We start from the raw sequence: 21,849 nt of genomic DNA, 5'->3' as shown, positions 1-21,849 counted from the left end.
TATTTTATATTGAAGTGACTTATTTCGGGGCCCAAAAAAGAAAATTGAAATTATAAAGTCACTTTATGGGGGAAATAAAGTATAATTTCTCAAATGTTCAAAAAAGAATTATAAAACGGGTCTGCAAAGGAGAGATTTGGATCTTTTGACAATTTCATCTTCTATTGTGGAGTTTGGGCATCTTACCTCAAGTTGAAATCCGAAGACAGAAACCCTCAAGGAAAATTGGTTTTGAAGAAGGTTTTCTTCCTAGCCAATATGAAGTGAATTCTTACAAGGTTCAAAGGTGTGCTTATTTTTAGTTTTGTATTAACGGATTGAACCTCGGGAGTAAAATCATTTCAAAATCCGTATTTGGTTTAAACTATAATTGAACATTTCAGTTTTGATGAGAGTTCTTATTTTGAAGGAAACGACACTTTGAGATTTTCAGCATAGTTTCTCATATTTATGATTGCAGGATTATGTAGAAGGAAGCTACATCATTCATAGTTTATTTCCAAATCTTGTTATCAAATGGATTGCTGTAATTTCTGAGTTGAAGCAACATTTGCTGTTATTTGATCAATACAAATCAGCTCCAACATTTTATTTTGGTTATATACTTGTATTCCATGTGTGCAAACATTAAGTAAATAATTTGTGAAAAATCAACAATATATATTTCAATATATTGGCTTCATATTTGTGTTGTTATTTCCATATATTTTATCATTTGATGGGGCTTCTAACGGCAACCCTGGTTCAGAAAGTGTAAGTGCTTTGCTTAAAGATGATTACAGGAGCTTTATTCATGGGGGCTCCCTGTTTCTATGATGTTGCACTAGCAATGAAGTGAAATGGAGGCTGCAATTGAGTGAATTGTGTTGGCTTCTCCTTCAGGCTTTAAAAAGGCAGTGGTGGAAGAAGACTCTTTGAATGTGAACAAGGGTATTCATAAGGCTAATTGTCCCAACTAGAGACACTGACGTTTCTTGGATGGGGCTAGAGTTATTTGTTCTCCTTTGAGGAATTTGATTTTCATACTATTACAAGTTGCCATGGTGGCTAACTTTTTAGCCAAGTCGGGTATGGAAAAAGAGCCCTCAACAGCACTACATAGTTCATGTGATGCTAATTTTCCCAAAATTATTTAATTATTAGCAGCAGAATTACATAGTTAATACTAGAGTAAAGATAATAGAGAATAAGTAATGATATAAAAATAGATGTAAATAACCAATGCAAACTACAACATGTGATAAGTTAATAAGGACTATAAAGTAAATAATTAACTCACTAAAATGGATACCATAAGATACATATATAACTCAAAACATCCACTCTCACCTCAAGAAGATTTCATGTTTTTGACCCTCATAGCTATAGCACACTCTAGGAGGAAACAAAAAACACGGCATGAAAAACATGCACAATAAAGCAACCACTCAACACAAATCCCTAGCCAAGACAATCCTAGGTGTACTCTATACCCTAAGTTGGACATATCATGTATGCTCTTTTTCCAATGTCCATAGCTCACCATCTTCAAAGTTGGTGGGAAGGTTGACTACGCACATGTTGCAACCTCAATTAACTGAAGGCCCCCAGCAACAGGAATTAAAGTAGGAGCCATGGAGCCCCTAAAGACAAAATCATATCTATTTTCAAAACTATCACATTCCAAACTTGCAACAGTTAAGGACTCGGGAGAATTAATAAATAAATGTTCTTGATTTTAACTATTTTGGATTCCAAAACATAAGGAGAATTCAGAAATTTACAAAAAGAAAATTCACAACCTTAACCATGATTTTCAAAAATTAAAGTCAATTCAGGATTTAAAGAGCTAAAATGTGATATAAAATGTTTTTTGTCTTTTTGTTTTTTTAAGGGATAGGTCTCCTAGCAGTCCCAGTGGCAACAGGAAGTCCCTAACCATCCCTAACCGCCCCCTATAGGATGGGACATCCCACCCAATAGGCATAGTGGAGAGAGTTGGCAGAAAATGTTTCATCCCTGCCCGTCCCTGCATCCTGGGGACATCAGTTGTTTACAGTGCTCTGCATGTGCCTATGTCTTCGCTGTTTACTCTACTGCTGGTGGTGTCTATGCCTTTGCATCTGTACAACTCATCCCCATGGACCAAGGAAAAAATTGCCACAGCTGCCTCAAGCTCATATATAACTTGACTCTCTCTAGAGTATCTTAAAGCTAATGTATCCCTTGTTGTAACATAAACATGACTTATTTTGTAAAAGAAAACAAACACACATCACAGTTTAAATCCACCTTAAGTTAGTAGAGGCTCAAGTTAGAGAATCTCAACAGCATTTATCATGGAGATTTGCAGTAATCATTTACCAGCAATACTTATGTACAAATATAAAATCATATAATACATAAGATAATGTAATAATCTATATTATCTGTAAAAAAGGTCATAATCAATCACCACATAATATGAATTATAAAACCTTCAAAATATGAATTATAAATCTCAACTGCATTTATCAAGGAGATTTGCAGTGATTATTTAACAACAATACTTATACACCAATATAAAAGCATATAACACAGAAGATCATTTAATAATCTATAATATCTGTAAAAAAGGAAGGTTATAACCAATCACCACATAATATGAATCATAAAACCTTCAAAATATGTGCATAAGATTATAGACAAACTCATCCCATTGGAACAATTTCATGATACAGAAAAATAACTTCCCCACACAGTAAAAAGGTATCGAACCTGAAGTTGGAAGAAGGTTGTGTCATAGCCAGCTCCAAGGGAAATCACTTGTTTTTTCAATGGGGTATTATCAACAGTTTCCATTCCAGCATCAAGAAACTGAAAAAGTAACTTCCGTATTGCAGCCCATCGGGCATAATAACCTCAACATTTTCCAATTTGTACACCAAAGGTTGATATTCTTGTCAGCTTTCATGGCCACAAGGATATATGATAAATCAAAAGACTACAGAAATGCATACCACGATTAATGATTGGAGATCTCTTCATTGGTCTTCTAACAAATAGATGAACATAGTTGTCCTTTATGTAACCCTTTTTCACACAGGAACTACACAAGAAGAAGGAAATCAACACATGTTAGATCAGGCACCAAAAGCAAAGTGTGAACTTTATAAGTACTTAAAACAAGAGACAAAGCAACATAGAATTTCAGCAATTTGATTATTACTATATAAACTTTTATAGAAAAGATGTAAAACTCTAATTTGCAATGCAAGGTTTTAACTTAGAAGAAAAAGACAAAACATAAGTGAGAATCAGCTATTTTAAAAGTAGTATGGCTTATAGAAACTTAAAAAGTAAGTGTTAAAGCCACCTAAGAAGTTCTGCTGTGGGTCAATCTTGAAAATCTGTCCATCGTCTAAGCAAATCTGAACATTGTCATTTGGTCTTTTATTTTTTCACAATAAATAAAAGAGCTATGTATATCATGGCAACGTAAAGATGGATTTAATAACTTAGTTACATGGAACGTGCTAATTTAATAACTTAGTTACATTGAACATGCTAATGACACCAAAATGCAGTCCACATACCACTCTTCTAGGCAGCAAATTTATATTCTGCTCATTGCAGCACATAAAAGAAGCAACATAAAGTTAAACAGTATATAACTTATAAGTGTTACAGAAAAAGAGAAACTCTTAGATTTCCCTATATCACAAGCTACTCACAAGAAGAATGTGCAAGTAATACAGAAAAAAGAAGAATTTTCTTCAATTTTCATTGATGAATGACCAAAGTAGGTCAATGGGAAATGTATGCATCAAAATGAAAGAGAGACAGCAAGGATGCCCAATATTCCTCACCAACCAAAAGTGCTACTCACAACAATTGTGCAAAAAAAAGAGAAAAATAATTATCAACATTCACAAATAACCAAAGAAAGTCAATGGGACTCAAATGTACAGAAGAATACATGAGCATGTATGAATGTTAAAAATAACTCCACTGATCAAAAAGTAGCTAAAACTAAAATGGTAAATGATTATAACTAGAGGGGATAAACCCAAAATGGGTACGGGTAAACCCTTGATGATTTACAAACAAGACATGAAATACAGTACAGATAACCAAGTGAAAGTAAACCCTCTCAGCCAAAGAAATTAAGATCAGAGAGCCAATGGAAACTCGGGTCAGCTCCAATATGTACAAGTCCAGCGCTGAAGAATTCCCAACATCCTTGTAATCACCACAAGAGCCAAGACGAGATCAATGTCCACATGAGAGTTGGCTGTACTAAGAGGGATCGATTAGTCCCAAAAGCAAGCATGGTAATCATCAAGTACACTTTCCTATGAACCATGGTGCTAGACATTCCTCTTTAAATAGGCAAAAGGCCAGTGATGCTCATATCCCCATAGTCAGGACTATGAGCTAAGCTAGGGCCAATAGGTGGCCTTCTACATGAGAAGTAGCCAAGTGTCCATGCCTGAAGAGAGAATCATGTGGGCCACTTGCAAAAAGAACTATCAAACGCTACTATCACCATTGTATAGGTTACCACAATATCCAAATGATGCATGTTGGATGTTTGATGCAAAGCAAAGTAAGCTTAAGACATTAGAAAAGTTTAACAACTTTTAAGTAATGCATCCCATTTGAGACACCCTCACATTTAGAAATTAATAAATTAGAAAAACAGGAAAAATAAGAATTTAGAATGGCAGAAGAATGTGGAAAATAGTAATGGTTCTTTCCATGGGATAACATCCACATGCAATGTAATATTTTTTTTTTTATGGTAACCTGCCTATGGACACCCACACTAATTTTCTCTTCTGATAAACAAATTTTGTCTCATCAACTAGAAATCAGGAGAACCATATTTCATTCAAGTGTCAGCAAAGAAACTTTTTGTGGATTAATGGGTTCTAAAGATCCAAATTTCTCGCAAATTTGGGTGTATGTTTGCTACTAAAGTATTCAAACTACAGAAAACCATTCAGGCTAGTTTGTTCAAGTTTGGTGTGAAATGCAAGCTGTTGTAAGCAATGTTGATGGTAGTAAGGAGTCGTTCATCTGTTTAGTTCATTTTTTGGGATGCTTACTCCTTTTGTGGCACCATTTGAACAAACAAAAGGTGCCACGGTTAGGAAGGCCATGAAAACACTCCAAAGGCCATCAGCAACAAAAAAGAAAGGAGAGTGCCACTTTAAGATTGCAGACTGGGAGGTAGAGAAAGGGGGGAAAGTCATAGGCAGGAGGACATGAAACACATCCCAGAAGATCAGACGAGAGGTGCAGCTATTCAAAAATTTAAAACATCTGACCATCTTTTAATAAAAATAGCATTTTAGGAATCACCTAAATCTATACCAAAGATTTTTTTCAAGTGTTAAAAATGCCCCTGTGCATGCAGTTAAAAAGTGCAGAAGGAAAGAAATTGAGTTCACAGCTGTTGCACAAGCACTAGAAATTGAGTTAAGGTATCTTTCACAAGCCGGGTCTACAAACCAATCTAGTTTGGTTCTCGAGATCCCAATATGGCCTTTTTGGAGCAACTCAAGTCCAACACTACCTTTGGTCATCCTAGGTCATCTCGCCTGGGATTGAGTTTAGCAACTTTAACATTATCTTGGAGGGCAAGGAAAGAACTAGAGGGCTTTCCAACCCTAGGCACCTTATAGATAGTAGGGGCTATTCTTCTAGCAACTTCATGAGCCCTTTATTCTGGCCCCCACCCCACCCCACCCCAACCCAAGCCAATTCTTCACTCCTATTTTAAATATAAATTATTTAGCAAACTTTTTGTTTGATAAATTTAACCTACCCTTCTCCACAAACTATATGAGGTATTCTCCTCATAAACATTTAGAAGGATAAAATCAAAGAGATAAATTGTACCTTTTTGTCGAGCTTCTTCCAATCTTCATCCGATAACCTGGCAAGCTTTTCCTTTATTTGTCACAACTCTCCATCGATTTATTTAATCCAAGAGATCTTCTATTTCTAGTTTCCACATTTTGTACCTAGAGCACTGAGCTTAATCTCCAAAATGGATGTGCTTGACATGATTCCTTAATCACAATCAAATTTACAAAACAACCAAATCAAACGATTCAACCACAACACTACAAAAAAGGTTCCCCTCTCTAAAATCAAGTTGTGGCTCTGACTTTTCTTTATTTGTCACAACTCTCCATCAATTTATTTACTCCAAGAGATCTTCTACTTCTAGTTTCCACATTTTGTACCTAGAGCTACTGAACTTAATCTCCAAAACGGATGTGCTTGACATGATTCCATAATCACAACCAAATTTACAAAACAACCAAATCAAATGCTTCCAACCACAAAAACTCAAAAACACTACAAAAAAGGTTCCCCTCTCTAAAATCAAGTTGAGGCTCTAACAAATGTTGAAGAGATCTTCTACTTCTAGTTTCCACATTTTGTACCTAGAGCTACTGAACTTAATCTCCAAAACGGTTGTGCTTGACATGATTCCATAATCACAATCAAATTTACAAAACAACCAAATCAAATGATTCCACTACAACCACAAAAACTCAACAACACTACAAAAAAGGTTCCCCTCTCTAAAATCAAGTTGTGGCTCTGACAAATGTTGAAAAATAGGGTAGACAACACAATAACACCATTAATCAAAAGAATTCAAATATGATTAACGTGTGATTAAACTATAAGAGAATAATGAAACAAAAGAGAAGAATACACAAATGAGCAAAACATATAGACACCAAGCATGCATGGAGAAACCCTTTGCCATATGTACACCAAATATATGTGGAGAAAACCTTGTGAAAAAACTCCACCACCAAATATGACTATGCTTGTATTAATCTTAACAAAGAATACACCAATACAACCTCTCATTCCTCTAACAATGATCCAATGACATAAGAGTACCTGTAAAGAAACTTATGAATCCATTATTCTAGGCCTCAATAATATGAAATCAGAAACTACAAACCAAGAATAGTTTCAAAAACATGAGTCAAAACAATGGACCCAAAATTAGGTACCTATCTTCCTCATGCAAAACTCCAATCTGCCATAGTCATGGTCAAGCAACCTGAAATAGAAAGTAACTCTTACATGTTCACATGTCATAGATTCTATAATAACCATCATATTGACCAATTTTCCAATCTTAGGCACTCCATGAGGATAATTAATGCCTTGTCATAAAACCTATCTTGGAAAGATCATCTATAACTCCCATTTGACCTTTTCTAAGTAACCTCCCCTTCAATGTCTTCTTACACAATATTCCAAGTATCCCAAAAATAAATAATGTCTCCACTCCAAGATGTTTGGAGATCATATATTATTTATCATCTACATAATAAAATACAATTCACAAGACTTGGATTTGCAAGTTGAATGGCACACCTAATACTAACCTTTTGGTTATTCAACAAAAAAATATGATGTTGACTAAAGTTTGTGTCACAGATATCAATGCAACAAATCTTAGACACTCAATCAATGCTTTGTCATAAAACCGCCTTGTCATAAAACCTATCTTGGAAAGATCATCTATAACTCCCATTTGACCTTTTCTAAGTAACCTCCCTTTCAATGTCTTTTTACACAATATTCCAAGTATCCCAAAAATAATGTCTCCACTCCATGATGTTTAGTGCTTTTATCTGTGCGCAATCTTTGATCCTGTGCTCGTTGCCCTGTTCCGCATGGTTGATGGTGTGGGAGAGGCCAAGGCTGGGTGTGGAGGGGAGGGAGGCTTTTTGTACCTGTTGAGTATGAGTTTGGCGATGTTGAGGGTGGCATTTGTGGCTTTTGCATTTCTTCTCCCCTCTTCCTGCTCTTCCTTGCTATCCTTGGCAGGCATCGGGTGCTTTCTGTGGTCTTTGCATGCTGGGAGCAGGGCATTACTTAGTTTGGGGGTTGTGTGGCTGTTTTGGTGGGAGCCCTTGGTTATGGGTGTGAGAAGACCCTCTGTCCTTTCCTCGTTTTATCTTTAGTGAGGGTTTCTTCTGCTCTTTCTCCCTGATTTCTTGGATCTTTGTCGGTGGTGGTTTTCTCTCCTATGAAGGTGGAGAGGCCGCTTATGTGTTGGGCTGTGAGACGATTGTCTGAGCAGTCGACCTGCTCTCCTCTTTGTCTTATTGAGGTGGCCCTTTCTCCTATTGAGGTGGAGACTAGGTGTGAGGGAGTGGTTCGGCTTCTACTTGCTGCGAAAGGGGTTTCTAGGCTATCGGTCTATTTTCCTCCTTATCTTATTGAGGTGGCACTTTCTCCTATTGAGGTGGAGAGAAGGGGTGAGGGGGCATTTTGGCTACTATTGTTTGTGCTGCTGGTTCAAGTTGCCTGTCAACACTCTCATGGTGCTCTTCATAGAAGGGTTTGGGTTCCCTGTCAAAACCCAATTTCTCAGTTTGTTTTGTGGGTTGAGGGAGCCTGTAAAAACCCTCTTGGTTTCTTATGTAAAAGGTTTCGAGTGCCTTTTCAAAACCTTGTGTCCTAGATTGTTCTTTTAGGTTGTATCGTTGTGGTCTAGGCCTTGTTTGGTTGTGGGAGCCTTGTAAAACCCACATTCATGGTTGAGAGAGCCTAGAAAAACCCTATCGTCTTTGTTTCTTTCAGGGGATTGTTGGATGCTAATAGTTTTCAAGGGCCCAATTTGGCCAATGTTTGTTTTCAATTAAGCATGGGTTTTGTGGTGTTTTGTGGCCCAGAGATTTTGTTACAGGTTATGGGAGCCTGGGAAAACCCTTGTTGGCTGAGGGTGCCTGAAAAACCCTTGTTCTCTGTTTTTCTGAGGTCGATCATTTGCTGACCCAGATCCGTTCCTTGCTCCAGCCTATTCTGTAATGTCTTTCTTATGATGGTTGACTAGTGTTGGCTAGTCGCAGCTGCGTTGATTGATGTTTAATTTTTGTTGCAGTCGTTGTGTCTTGGGCTCTGGATGCCCGTAAGTCCAAAAGGTTTCAGATCCTTTCTAAAATCTATGTTTCGCTGCTAAGTAGCCTTAATCATTATTTGATGGCAGGTCTCTGGTTGTAAGGGTTTCAAGGCCCCTTCAAAACCTATTTTATCCTAATCAAAAACATACAATTCACAAGACTTAGGATTTGCAAGTTGAATCGCACACCTAATATTGACCTTTGGATTATTCAATGAAAAACTATGATGTTGACTAAAGTTTGTGTCACAGATATCAATGCAACAAAGCACACAACATTATAGGAAAGATGTTTTCTAAACTTTTAAGGAATCAAATTTGAGTCCAATAAGACTGACTAATAAAATAACTATAAAACAATTGGATATGGAAGTGAGTGAAATTTCCAAATGACTTGGTAGTTCTGATTCATGGTGTGTTCTATACGACTACACAACCAAAAAGCATTTGCTATCATCAGTAACCATTTAGAAAATGGGATACCATAATATTTTTGAATAAGAGATACTAAAAATCAATTCAATAAAAGATAGATATAGAATAAAGTATATAGGTTATGAAGATGGAAACTTGTTACGAAAACATTGTAAAGTGTTGCCAAGAGATGAAGAATATATAGTGGTGATTGAAAAAAATATACATTTCTCCTCAAAGACTATGGTGCCTAAGGTTTGGAAACTTGAATGTTCAAAGTTTGAAGGATTTACAAAGAAATGGAATGATCATGAGATTGCCTACCTTTCTCAAACATGATGTTTTGTTTGTGGGGGGGAGAGGGGTGACCAGAACTGAGAGCAATTTCCCAAGAAGTCAAAATGGAGAACAAACAAATGTTTGCAATTAACTCACAATGATATTTGTGACATGGGTACACTTTCTCATATACAAAATTATTTGCTTGGTTCATGGAGTTTAAAAACCTAGTTGAAAGATAGGCAAACATAAAAATTTTGACATTAGGTAGAGAAATGGAAGAGAATACTAGTTTGATGAATTCCAAGGTCTCTATTAGGAACATGGGATAAGGAAGCAATTGACAATTGACATACACCACAACAAAATGAAGTTACAAAGAGGATGCACAAGACATTAGAAGGCGTGGCTAGGGCTATAATGAAATAGAAAAATATGGATACAAGGTTTTTGGTAGAAACAATGGATACAGCTGCCCATTTAGAAACTGAGCTCCTACTTTGTCAATTCAAGGGAAAACTTTCTTCAAGCTTTGCCATGAATACAAGCCAAGAGTAAACTATTTCAGAGTTTTTGGTTCAACCTTTTATGCCCCATACTAGACAAACACAAGAAAACAATCAATGCAAGAAGCATCAAATGTATTTTCAAAGGTTAATCAAGAGAATAAAGTATATATTCATATTGTTAATTGAAGCAATAAAAAAGTTCATTATTTGCCAAGATAAGTAGTTTGATAAAATGAAAGCCATGGGTACACTTCAACTTGACCAGAGGTAGCACGAGTTAATAATAAATAATAGTATTAATAATAAAATTAAAATATTAAAAAATATATATAATATTATTATAATTATTTAATTAAGTTTAATGAATGGTCAAGAGGCATGTAATGAAGAGTTGTGGCTCCCTCAAACATGAGATATAAAAGGGAGAAGAGTTCATTTGAATAGGGATATGGAGTAAGGAAGAATGGACCATGGAAATTAAGGAAGGATTAATGCAAGAAGAAAGGAATGGGAAGAAAATAAGGAAGTGACTCTTTCAAAGGGGAGAAATGATAGAGGGTTGTACTCTTTCAAAGGGTGGTAATTATGAAAGGTTGTGATTCTTCCAAAGGGTGGTAATTATGAAAGGTTGTGATTCTTCCAAAGGGCAGAAATTATGAAAGGTTGTACTCTTTCAAAGGATGGTAATTGTGAAAGGTTGTGACCCTTGCAAAGGGCAAACATGATGAAGAGGTGTGACTCTCCCTCACATTGGAAGATATAAAGGGGAGAAGGTTTCATTTCGGGAGGACATCCAAGGGAGATCAATTTGGAAAATAATTTATTATTTTCAAAGGCAGCAAAGAAAAGTGGTGACTCAAATTCTTATGGAAGGTGGTAACTCTTTCACCAATAAAGTATAAAGGGCATTCCAAGCATTCAAGGGTCACTTATCGATCATCACTCACCAGTAAATCGAATCAGCACTCACTCAATCATCACTCACACTCTACGAATTCAACATTCATTCAATCATCATTCACCAATATATCAAATCATCAAATCAAAGGAGAACATTCAATCATCCATCAATCATCAATCAAGAATAAAGGAATCAAGCAAACATATCAACAATCAATTCTTCCTTCAATTCCATAAGTCTAGTATCAATCATTCAAACATCAACTATGAAGAGCACACGCTAATACCGAGAGGGGGGGTGAATCAATATTAGGACGAATTTTAACACTTATTTCAAATCTGCAAATGTAACTTCAAAACCATCAAGCAAACAACATGTGCAAGAAAATAGAAATTACGTGGAAAAACCCTAAGGGAAAAGACCACGGCAAAATATTGCTTTTATTAACTTCTTACAAACTGTTAGCAACAACCCACATAAGAGATTGATCTTACAAACATGAGCTCCAACTCACTTGAAGCACCAACTCCCTTTGAGCACCGACCTCCAATAAACTCAATTTAAAAACTTTTACTGTACTTTGCTCAATCTTCATAAATCTATACTTTCTACTCTGGTCATCACCCTCTATCTCTTAGTCAAAATCAAAATCTACAAGCAGATGCACATTTTCTTTTTTTTTTTGTTTTTTGAAAACACTTCACTCAACAACCAAAAACACTCCATGCATTAGGCGCATGGCCTTCTTAATATTTTGTTTTGTTTCATTAATATCCATTAAACTCTTCAAGAATAGAACCAACTAAAAATAGCATTGTTGTTTGGATTCTCAAAAATGAAAGATTTCTTAAATATTTTGGGTGCCCAAATCTGATCACGAAACCTTATCAAATCTGCTTTTAGATCTGCATCAAATCTTTCTTTTTATGTCACATTAAATCTTTCTTTTTACATCACATTAAATCTTTCTTTTTATGTCGCAATAAATCAGATTTTTAAAACTTTCTTTTCATGTCACATTAAATCTTTCATTTTATGACATAAAAGTGTTTCAGTTTTAATCAATCATATCCTCAAACATTCTTGTCTTGTTTCATCTAAAAGTGGTGGCCATCTTTATGTGATTTGCATTCCTTTCTTGGCAGCTCACATCCTCAAACAGTCTTTTCTTGTTTCCTTCTAAAAGTGGCAACCAGCTTTGTGATTTGCATTCCTTTCTTGGCAGCTGTAAAAACTGATTTATACATCAAGCTTTGACATCAATGACATTTATCTAACAATTTCCCCCTTTGTCATTGATGACAACTTTAAGGTTACAAACCTGAAAATGCAACCTGCTCATGCTCCCCCTTTGTCATTGATGACAACTTCAAGCTTACAAACCTGAAAATGCAACCTGCTCCTGCTCCTCCTATCTCTAAGTCTCCCTCTTTGACATCAATGGCAAAGGAGATAATAACTTTGCAACTTCTTCACATGAAGCTATAGGATATGACAATTATAAGCTCCCCCTTAATCAATACTCTTCCTTACTGACAAGATGAGTGTGACATCACTCCCAACTTCTTCCTCGGGTACTCAAAAGTTTCCTTTGGAAGAGGCTTGGCGAAGATATCTGCAACTTGTTCTTTGGTGGCAACATATTCTAACTTTACTTGATTGTCAACAACTTGCTCTCTTAAAAAATGATACTTCATTGGAATATGTTTAGTCCTGGAGTGCATAGTTGGCTTCTTGGATATATTAATTGCACTTGTATGTATTATCATAGAAAATAGAGATGGGATAATCAAACTCTACCTTGATGTCATTCAACGTTTGCTTCATCCATAGAAGCTACGTGCAACAAGAAACTACTGCAATGTATTCAGCTTCAGCTGTAGACAAATAAATTGACTCTTGTTTCTTACTCAACCATGAAACAAGATAATTTCCTAGAAAGAATGCACCTCCACTCATTGGATATCATAAACTGAAATCCATAGTACTTTCAAATATTTGAATATCCTCTTTACTGCACTTACATGCAAGGTTGTTTGAACAATCATAGAGTTTTCTTTTTCTGCTGATTTCTTCTTTCTCCAAATCTTATTCTCTTCCTTCTCACTTTGTCTAAGGGGTTCTACAAAATTACTTCTACAAACTTTTGCAATATGACTAAAATTATTGCACTTGTAGCACATGATATTGAAATTCATTAAAGGAGAAAAAGAATCCCTACTCATGAAACCTTGACTTCGGTTCATATTCCATGCATGATCATTTCTAGGATATGCTCCATAATTCCTAGCTCTATGACTGAAATTATTTCTTGCACATACTCTACAATCCAATGCCCTATGACCAAGATGACAAACATAAAAGGAGTTATTAAACCTAGTTGTTTGTGCTTGCCTAGATGGAAGAGGTTTTCTGAAGCCTTCATTTCTAATTCCAGAATTTGTACTTGTCTTTTGGCTGTCTTTTTCTTTGTTTCCACCATTTTTAAGACTTTCAGCATAGCTTGTTTGTTTTTCTTCATTTAATTTCTAGAACATTCTAGGTGCTTTGGAATTTTTCCCTTCTACAAATCCAAGACCACTTTTATCAAAAGTAGGCTTCTGTGCAGATTTGAAATAAGTGTTTAAATTCGTCCTAATACAATCTGCAATCTATTTTGAATTTATAGCAATATATTGCAAACAAGGACGGCCATCCTTTCGAGTTCACGAGATATCAAGCAAACCACCCCAAGATGGATGGAGCAAAAACCCTGTCATGCTCTAGTCAGGGACTGTTGAGGACCATAAATTCAATCATGCCCTTGGGCTTGAGGGTCTTATCAAGTATGCCACCCCAAGATGGATGGACTAGAGATCTTGCCACGCTCGCAGGTTGGGAGGTGAATGAGTGCTCCTAGGCTTGATCAAGGAGGATGGACAACCTCCAAGATGGACTGAGGGATGGAGTGGACCTGAGATCCTACCATATTCGTGGGACAAGAGGCAAATGAGTGCTCTTGGGCTTGATGGCCTTCTCAAGTACATTATCCCGAGATGGATGGACAAGGAATTCACCCATGCTTTGGCAATACAAGGACAACCATCCTTGAGATTGCGTTTTGCAAATATTCCTAAGGAATTCATAGTACGATTGACTAGAGGAATATGCTTTGAGCAAAATAGTAATAATGTATATGTTGTTAATGCATGGTAGCTTATGCAAGATAAGATCTTCCTAACCTTCCTGTTCTGTTATTCATCTACATGCTTCATGTCTGATTTATATGACATATGATTATCGGATTGTACTAACATTGCTTATCATTAAGTTATCGGGTTAAATTAGTCGATACATACTTGCTATCGGATGCATAAACATTGGCACCGATTCACATCTGTTATCGGGCTTAATTATATCGAGCATATTTGTTATCGGGTTTAATGAATACACCGCTTCATTTGGCATTAAACATTGGTTAACAAATGCACCGGTTGGATTATATTCATCGTGCACTTTGAATCATCAATGTTTATCTGAACCGATTCATTAAATAGATCAGTCATTATATTATGATATTACAATATGCTATCGGGGGTTTTTGAACCGATAATTAGCATTGTGTTAATGGTATAAATGTAAAGGCACCGATCAATGGGTGCATTGATCGGTCATGCCTAAAAGGCATGACCGGTCAATACACCAATTCACCGGGTGCCTAAATGATATATATGCCAATTGAATTCATTTGGAGAAGACATAGAAAATATTAAATGATCTCTCTCCTTCAGACCTGCAGATAAAATTCAGAATTATTAGACATTGACATAATTCCTCATATCCATATATAGCATACATAGTTCATAACTTGTTCTTTAATTGAAATTGAAATAACTTTACATGGTATCAGAGCCAAGGTAATCAAACCTTAGGCTATTCAATTTTGATAAAATTCAAGGACTAAGTTACAAACTACATCACATTTCCATAATGGCCAACGCTATCAGATTCGAAGATAGACTCGGAGGTAGTGAAGATTTTTCAGCTTGGAAGTTTAGAATCAAAATGATTTTAAGAGAAAACAAAGTTGATTCATATGTCCAAACTGAAAGTGCACAACCAGAAGATGAAACCGAGAAATCCACATGGATCGAGGGAAATGATAAGGCTATTAAAATAATAGTGGATGGGGTAAGAAATAATATAATGCCCATCATTAGAAAGCAGGAGACAGCTTATAAAATGTTCAAGGCACTTGAAAAGACATTTGAGATATCAAATGCAAGTCGTACTCTAGCACTAAAACGAGAAATAAATCATATCACCATGAACAAAGGGGAGACAATCAACGCCTACTTCATGCGGATATCAGTTCTAAAAGATGAACTTGCAACTCTGGACTACGAGATCCGAGGCAAAGAACTAACACTCATTGCTTTAGATGGGTTGCCTAGTGGATGGAGCACATTCGTCCAAGGCATCAGTGCAAGGTCCAAATATCCTAAGTTTGAAAGACTAAGAGATGACTGTCTACAAGAAGAATCCCGATTGAACAAGGTAGGAATAAAACAGAAGAATATAGATGAAGACTTGCAAGTCCTAAATACAAACATCAATAAAAAGTACAAAAAGAAGCAATTCAAGAAAAGAAAAGCTAAACAAGGCAAGAACACTCGTAAGAAAGACCTATCACATGTTCAATGTTATAGGTGTGACAAATTCGGACACTATGTTGCAAACTGTCCGGAGAAAGGGAAGCAAGCCACATTTGCAAAAGTGAAGAAATCTAGAAAAGAAAATGACTCCGATAACTATGTCCTCTACTCAGCACTTACAAGCCATACTTCAAACAAATCTAACTCATGGGTGATCGACAGTGGTTCATCCAGACACATCACCGGCTTTAGAGAAATACTAGACTCCATGATAGAGAAAGATGATGAGGAAGTAACCATCAGAGATGATTCTTCACATCTAGTCAGAGGAATTGGAACCTGCACCATCAAACTGAAGTCAGGCATGTCACTACGACTTGAAGAAGTACTATATGTTCCAGGCATCAAAAGAAATCTAATCTCCATATCAGCACTAGAAGATCAAGGATACAGAGTGACCTTCATGGAAAACAAGGTGTTGGCTTGGCCAGAGAGATCCTCCATCAAAGACGCTAAGGTCATTGGTCGAAGACAAGGCTATTTGTATGAGCTATGTACAGAGCCCAATCTAGCATTGATCCATGAAGCAACTAATGCAAATGAAGTATGGCACAGGAGATTAGGCCATCTGAATTATAGAGCTTTGTCAACCATGGGAAACCTTGTCACAGGTCTACCTAAGTTGAAGCAATATCATTCAGAGGCATGAAAAGGGTGTGCCTTAGGTAAAAATACCAAAAATGCATTTCAAAATAGTACTAGGAAAACTAGCAAAGTTTTGGAGTTAATTCATTCTGATGTATGTGGACCTATGTCTGTACCCTTGCTAGAGGGATTTTTGTACTATGTAATTTTTGTTGATGACTACTCTAGGAAGACGTGGATCTACTTTCTGAAATGTAAAGAATCAGAAGAGATCCTAAGTAGGTTCAAAGAGTTTAAAACATTAACAGAAAATCTCTCTGAAAACAAAATTAAAACCTTAAGAACCGACAATGGGGGGGAATACACATCAGAACTATTTAAAGATTTTTGTAGAAATTCTGGGATTAAGAGGGAGTTGACAATACCTTATAATCCACAACAAAATAGAGTAGCTGAAAGGAAAAATAGGACCATAGTAGAAACTGCCAAAGCCATGATACTAGATCAAAATCTAAACTTGAACCTTTGGGCAGAAGCAACTAACACTGCTGTGTACATACAAAATAGATGTCCTCATTCACACCTTGAAGATAAAACTCCTGAGGAAGTCTTTACCAAGACAAAACCAGATATCAGCCATCTTAGGATATTTGGGTGTCCGGTCTATATTCATGTACCTAAAGAGAAAAGACTAAAACTAGAACCCTCTGGAAAAAGGGGAATACTTGTAGGATACAGTGAAACTTCGAAAGCCTACAGAATCTATGTACAAGGGCAGAGAAATATTGAACTCAGTAGGGATGTAATCTTCGAAGAAGACTTAGCCTTCAAAAGGGCCCAAAATACAATAGAACCTGAAATTCATAATCCTACTCCTAACCTAGAAGAAGAACCTACTCCTGAGCTTCAGAGGGAGTATCTTGAGGAAACTATAAGTGAAACACAAGACCCACCTATAGATAATCGCAAGAAAAGACCACTATGGGCCACCAAAACTATAGCAGAAGCTCAGAAATTCGCTGCTCCTTCAGGAACCTTCAGGGAAAGCAAGAGGCCTAATAAATTCATCAACTATGTTGCACTTATGAATGATCTCTCTAAAGCTGAACCTGACAATGTTTCAGATGCACTCAAACATCAAGTATGGATAGATGCCATGACTGAAGAATATCAGTCCATTATGAAGATTGATGTTTGGGAGATTGTTCCTAGGCCAACCAAGAAGTCTGTCGTGTCTTCTAAATGGTTGTTTAAAATCAAGCATGCTGCAGATGGCAGTATTGAAAAACACAAGGCCAGATTTGTAGCTAGAGGGTTCTCACAAAAGGAAGGAATAGATTACGAAGAAACATTTGCACCTGTTGCCAGGTACACATCAGTAAGAGCTGTCCTAGCCATTGCAGCAGCAAAGGGGTGGAAGGTACATCAGATGGATGTTAAGACAGCATTCCTAAATGGCGAGATCGTGGAAGAAGTCTACTTAGAGCAACCTGAAGGGTTTGAAATTCATGATGCAAAGTCTCATGTGTGTAGACTCAAGAAAGCTCTTTATGGGCTCAAACAGGCTCCCAGAGTTTGGTATGAAAGAATTGACACCTATCTCTCAAAGCTGGGTTTCTCTAAAAATGATGCAGATCCTAATCTCTACCTCAAAAGAAATAAAGGTGATATGTTAATATTAATTTTATATGTTGATGACTTATTAATTACAGGAGATGATCACCTAATAGATCAATGCAAGAAAGATCTATCCACAGAATTTGATATGAAAGACTTGGGGCTTCTTCATTACTTCCTAGGATTGGAAGTATGGCAGAATTCTGATAATATTGTACTGAACCAAGGGAAGTACACCCTGGACATATTAACAAGATTTGGAATGCTAAACTGCAGACCCATGACCTCTCCTATGGAAACCAACTTCCATAAACTTAAAGAAGCAGCAGCAAAATCAAGACCTACTAACCCCACTCAATACAGGCAGATGATTGGATCCCTGATGTATCTAGTAAATACAAGGCCAGATATCTGCTATGTTGTTAATGCCTTAAGTCAGTTCATGTGTGAACCTAAGGAGATACACCTGGTTGCAGTAAAGCATATAATGAGATATCTACAAGGTACCCTAAAGCTTGGTCTCAAATATGAAAAGGTTGACATAGATCTACATGGATTTACAGATTCAGATTGGGCTGGCAGTGTGACTGACAGAAAGAGCACTTCAGGGTGCTGCTTCAGTTTAGGGTCAGCCATGATATCCTGGATCAGCAGAAAACAATCTTCAGTAGCTCAGAGTTCCACAGAGGCTGAATATATTCCAGCTTCAATGGCTGCCCGAGAAGCAGTATGGCTAAGGAAATTGCTTGTGGGATTATTTGGAGAACCTATGAAACCTACAGTCATTCAGTGTGATAATCAGAGCTGTATAAAACTTTCTATAAATCCAATATTTCATGATAGGTCCAAACATATTGAGATTCCATATCACTATGTACGAGATATGGTTGACAGGAATGTGATAAAGTTAGAATATGTGTGTACAGGAGATCAGACTGCAGATATTTTGACCAAACCACTTTCCAGAGTGAAGGTTGATCACTTCAGAAAGGGTTTAGGTATGATAGAAAGATAATCTGCTTTGTAATCTATACTTACATATATTTAAAATGTTTAAGGTGTAAACTTCTTTGTCATGTTTGGACTATCTCTTGGCTTCTTGCCACTTGTGTTCATATCTAAGAGGTGACGATCTCTCAGATACTGAACACTTGTATGTAGACATCATAAGGTGACGATCTTATGATAGTCAAACCAGTAATCATGTTGGATCACTAGTAAGTCATGGATGTGCCATGACTATGTTGTGATACAACATTTGTACAAATGTTATTGCATTATCACAACTTGGATATGATGAGAACTTAGCACTTCTCATATGGTTATCCTTGTGTTGCATGTTAGGCAATATTGATATCACGTGTAGGTGATATCTCAACCATTGATCATGTTGGATCTTTGGTAAGTCATGGATGTGCCATGACTATGTTGTGATAAACATTTATAAATGTTATTGCACTTATCACAACTTGGATATGATGAGAAACTAACCTTTCTCATAGACTTATCATTAAGTATTGCGTGTTAGGCAATACTGATATCATGTGTTAGGTGATATCTTGATGAATCTTACAGATCACATGTTTTGGTGATTTCTCACATGATCAGGTGATGATTCTCTTACTTTTATCACATGTTAAAATAATACTTTGTCACATGCTCAAGTGATGTTCTTCTATTTTGTATCATATGTCTTGCTGGTACTTCTCATGTATAAATGATTTTTGCTGACTGACATTATCTTAGTTATGAAAAGGAAATGTGATGCAGGTTGCCTTATCTATCTTCCAAAGCTAAGAGGGAGTGTTAATGCATGGTAGCTTATGCAAGATAAGATCTTCCTAACCTTCCTGTTTTGTTATTCATCTACATGCTTCATGTCTGATTTATATTACATATGATTATCGGATTGTACTAACATTGCTTATCATTAAGTTATCGGGTTAAATTAGTCGATACATACTTGCTATCGGATGCATAAACATTGGCACCGATTCACATCTGTTATCGGGCTTAATTATATCGAGCATATTTGTTATCGGGTTTAATGAATACACCGCTTCATTTGGCATTAAACATTGGTTAACAAATGCAACGGTTGGATTATATTCATCGTGCACTTTGAATCATCAATGTTTATCTGAACCGATTCATTAAATAGATCAGTCATTATATTATGATATTACAATATGCTATCGGGGGTTTTTGAACTGATAATCAGCATTGTGTTAATGGTATAAATGTAAAGGCACCGATCAATGCACCCATTGATCGGTGCCTTTACATTTATACCATTAACATAATGCTGATTATCAGTTCAAAAACCCCCGATAGCATATTGTAATATCATAATATAATGACTGATCTATCAATACACCAATTGACCGGTTGCCTAAATGATATATATGCCAATTGAATTCATTTGGAGAAGACATAGAAAATATTAAATGATCTCTCTCCTTCAGACCTGCAGATAAAAATCAGAATTATTAGACATTGACATAATTCCTCATATCCATATATAGCATACATAGTTCATAACTTGTTCTTTAATTGAAATTGAAATAACTTTACATATGTTGTATTGAATTAGATATTAATGATGAATATATATATAGTTTAAAAAGTTATTATGGATTCTTAATGTTTAAGGTCCTAATATGAGTTTCTGGCAATTAATAGTGTGTTCAGGCCATAAACCAGAAATATTCCAAAAGGGACCTTACAATTGGCAATTTTATTATAAGTTTATATTAATAAAGATAATGTGATTCTCGTCTAAAGTTGTGTTGTGACCTTCTTCACACATCACCCCATTGAGAATGGGGACTTTTGTTAGTGTCCCATTGCCTTCCGTTTCAGTTTTGCTCAGTTCTGTCAGGTTTTGAACAGTTTGAGTCTTAAGGATTGAAAGTTAGTTTTTGCAAGCCAAGTGATAATAGAGTCTAGACACCGTCAAAGTGCCTAGAAAGGCCAAAGGATGAAGAACGCAATTGATTTGAGCGAATTCGGACAACTTTCTATTTTTTGTTGATTTTATTGTAGTTGTGGTCGGAATCCACAGGACTACTAAATAACACTAAGCTTGTGATTATATTGATAATAATTATATTGATAATATAATTATTATATTATTAGTTGTGAGATAATATAATTATATTATGTTAGAATATAATTATTTTATAATTATTATATTATTAATTGTGATAATAATAACTATAGTTATTATTATCACAATTAATAATATAAGAATATAATAATATTATATTAATATATAATCATCAATATTTAATTATTTAATATTATAATAAAGTATGGTGTCCCTTGGTGGAAGGGCACCTCTTGCATATATATTATGAGATGTGTGATCTCATTGAGGTGAGGAAGATAATAATAATAATAATAATAATAATAATAATAAATATAAAGACTATACCTAGGACTTTAACATGGTATCAAAGCAGATTCCTTACCAGCCTGTGAGGATTCACGAATAAGTGGAAGTGTAAATTCACAAAGCAGAAGGAATAAATTCCCCTCTTGAAGCGATTGATCAACTTCGTGAAGTCTATGAGAGAGACAAAGTTGTAGAAAGGAGTAACCCACATTCACGAGTAAGCAAAGACGTAGAAGATTACAATCTCAAATGCATTTCATTTAATGAAATCGCTTATGGTCTATGATGGGGTATCAATCTCATTAAGCAACTGCAATCTTCAAGTTGATCAAATGAAATGATCAACTTTGAATCGATATTGGCTGTGCATTTCCGTTTTGACTGTTTCTCAGCAACTAAGTTTCAAACGGTAAATTTTGATCATCTAGAGGCAGCGATTATGATCTTCCATATCAGCAAATTCACCTTTTGGACGTTAGCGGTTAGATTTGGTCAAGTTTGAGCATCGATTAGTCAATACATGGTGCCATATATATTTAATG

The 21,849-nt window shown here is 36.0% G+C and overlaps 1 protein-coding gene across 3 annotated transcripts in view; it reads right to left on the bottom strand.

Moving 5' to 3' along the window:
• The window catches only part of LOC131069994 (leucine carboxyl methyltransferase 1 homolog), an 82,520-nt gene that overhangs the window by 36,229 nt on the left and 24,442 nt on the right, over positions 1–21,849 (bottom strand). For all 3 annotated transcript variants that reach the window (XR_009112258.2, XM_058005542.2, XM_058005543.2), the window contains 2 exons: positions 2,979–3,067; positions 2,737–2,879 (listed from right to left, as the gene is read on the bottom strand). Coding sequence is in view for 2 of the 3 variants with exons in the window: in XM_058005542.2 (XP_057861525.1) it covers positions 2,737–2,879; positions 2,979–3,067 (232 nt within the window). In the remaining variant the exon portion in view is untranslated. The remainder of the gene's footprint in view (positions 1–2,736; positions 2,880–2,978; positions 3,068–21,849) is intronic.

Source organism: Cryptomeria japonica, chromosome 6 (genome assembly GCF_030272615.1).
Source record: "Cryptomeria japonica chromosome 6, Sugi_1.0, whole genome shotgun sequence".
Classification (NCBI taxonomy): Eukaryota; Viridiplantae; Streptophyta; class Pinopsida; order Cupressales; family Cupressaceae; genus Cryptomeria; species Cryptomeria japonica.
Note: the sequence above shows the minus strand (reverse complement) of the source record. Positions and strands in the feature narration are given on the sequence as shown.